Source organism: Bidens hawaiensis, unplaced genomic scaffold, assembly GCF_021521415.1.
Source record: "Bidens hawaiensis isolate Kalapana, Puna unplaced genomic scaffold, B.hawaiensis_p1.1 tig00007411_1, whole genome shotgun sequence".
NCBI classification, from domain to species: domain Eukaryota; kingdom Viridiplantae; phylum Streptophyta; class Magnoliopsida; order Asterales; family Asteraceae; genus Bidens; species Bidens hawaiensis.
Genome location: NW_027491515.1, coordinates 966,052 through 967,226, shown reverse-complemented (window position 1 = coordinate 967,226; position 1,175 = coordinate 966,052). Strand labels below are relative to the sequence as shown.

The window sequence follows — 1,175 nt, the reverse complement described above, 5'->3', positions numbered from 1 at the left end:
ATGTTCTTTCACAGTATCAGTGGTCATATTTCCAGTATTCTTCAGATTGACAGCAATGTTACATTGAATCACATCAGAATCTGTTTGGTTTGTGGTTTGAGAGACTGGAATAGTTCCTGAATAGCTGCTACTGTAATGAGAAACAGTAGGAAACACAAGCTTGTCCAGTTGACTCAGCAGAAAAAGTTGTGGGAATCTTAGGATTTAAAGAAGTAGCAGATTGTAAACCTTTGAAATACAACCCAACATCTTGTGAAACTGCTGTTAATTTCATCTTCTTCTTTTTCCTAAGCTCTAATTCGTGTGCCTCAAGCTTTTCAATAAATCTAGCCAGGTTTAATCGGGCATATGCAACAGGATTTGACTGTTGGATCATTATGAAGTGCCCATTCTTCAGGAAGAGCGTCAGCCAGCTTATCAATGTATTCATAATCAGGCTTGTCAATGCCTAATCTTTTCATTTCATTCACCAAGTGGCAATATCTCTCAACCAACTGCGCAAAAGTTTCCCCTTTAACTTGAGTAAAGATATCAAACTCTTTCTTCAGCAGTGCCATCTTGCTTTTCCTCATATCAGGATTTCCTCTATCCTTGTTTAGTAGAGCTTGCCAAATTGAGTAGCATGAGCCATTGTGTTGTAGTAATTGAAAATTTTCAGTTTTAATGGCTTGTTGAAACAAATTCAACATCTTCTTTTCTCTTAAGAACTGATCTTTGTTACCTTCAGCAATTTGAGACAACCTGTAATTGCTCCCATTCTCATTCTTCGAAATAATGTATTCTTCCTCAACAGCCGTCCACGTCTCATAGTTCACGGCTTGTACGTACGTTTAAAACTTGTCAGCCCAAGACGGATAATCTTCCATACGGAGAAGCTTAGGTGGCTTGTTTGATGTTCCCATTTCATTCTCGAGATTAATGTTCTGAAGCAATGTAGAAGGCTGTGACACAAATGCACTAACGTTTTCCATTTTGGTCAAAGAAGGTCAACGTATAACTTCTGCTCTTGGTCAACGGATATGTAGGAAGGCTATGACACTCCACTAAATTGGTCATATCCATACAAATATTAAACTTGAAGTATTAACATTAATTCTCTTTAGATTAAGTTTTGATAAGGTTAATCGTAACGAGTCTAACACAAGCCCTCATATGCATGATACATTGCACCTAAC

General features: G+C 37.6%; 1 protein-coding gene across 1 annotated transcript; it reads right to left on the bottom strand.

Moving 5' to 3' along the window:
* Window positions 1-326: 326 nt before the first annotated feature.
* Window positions 327-971, bottom strand: LOC143635122 (uncharacterized). The gene is made up of 2 exons (XM_077103014.1): window positions 838-971; window positions 327-741 (listed from the first exon to the last, which is right to left on the bottom strand). The coding sequence occupies exons 1-2, from the start codon at window positions 969-971 to the stop codon at window positions 327-329; spliced, it is 549 nt and encodes a 182-aa protein (XP_076959129.1).
* Between the last annotated feature and the right edge of the window lie 204 nt (window positions 972-1,175).

Coding starts and splice junctions, on each gene's coding strand:
- LOC143635122 (XM_077103014.1), bottom strand. CDS start 971: ATGGAAAACGTTAGTGCATTTGTGTCACAGCCTTCTACATTGCTTCAG. Junction 742..837: donor TATCCGTCTTGGGCTGACAA/GTTTTAAACGTA, acceptor GAGCAATTACAG/GTTGTCTCAAATTGCTGAAG.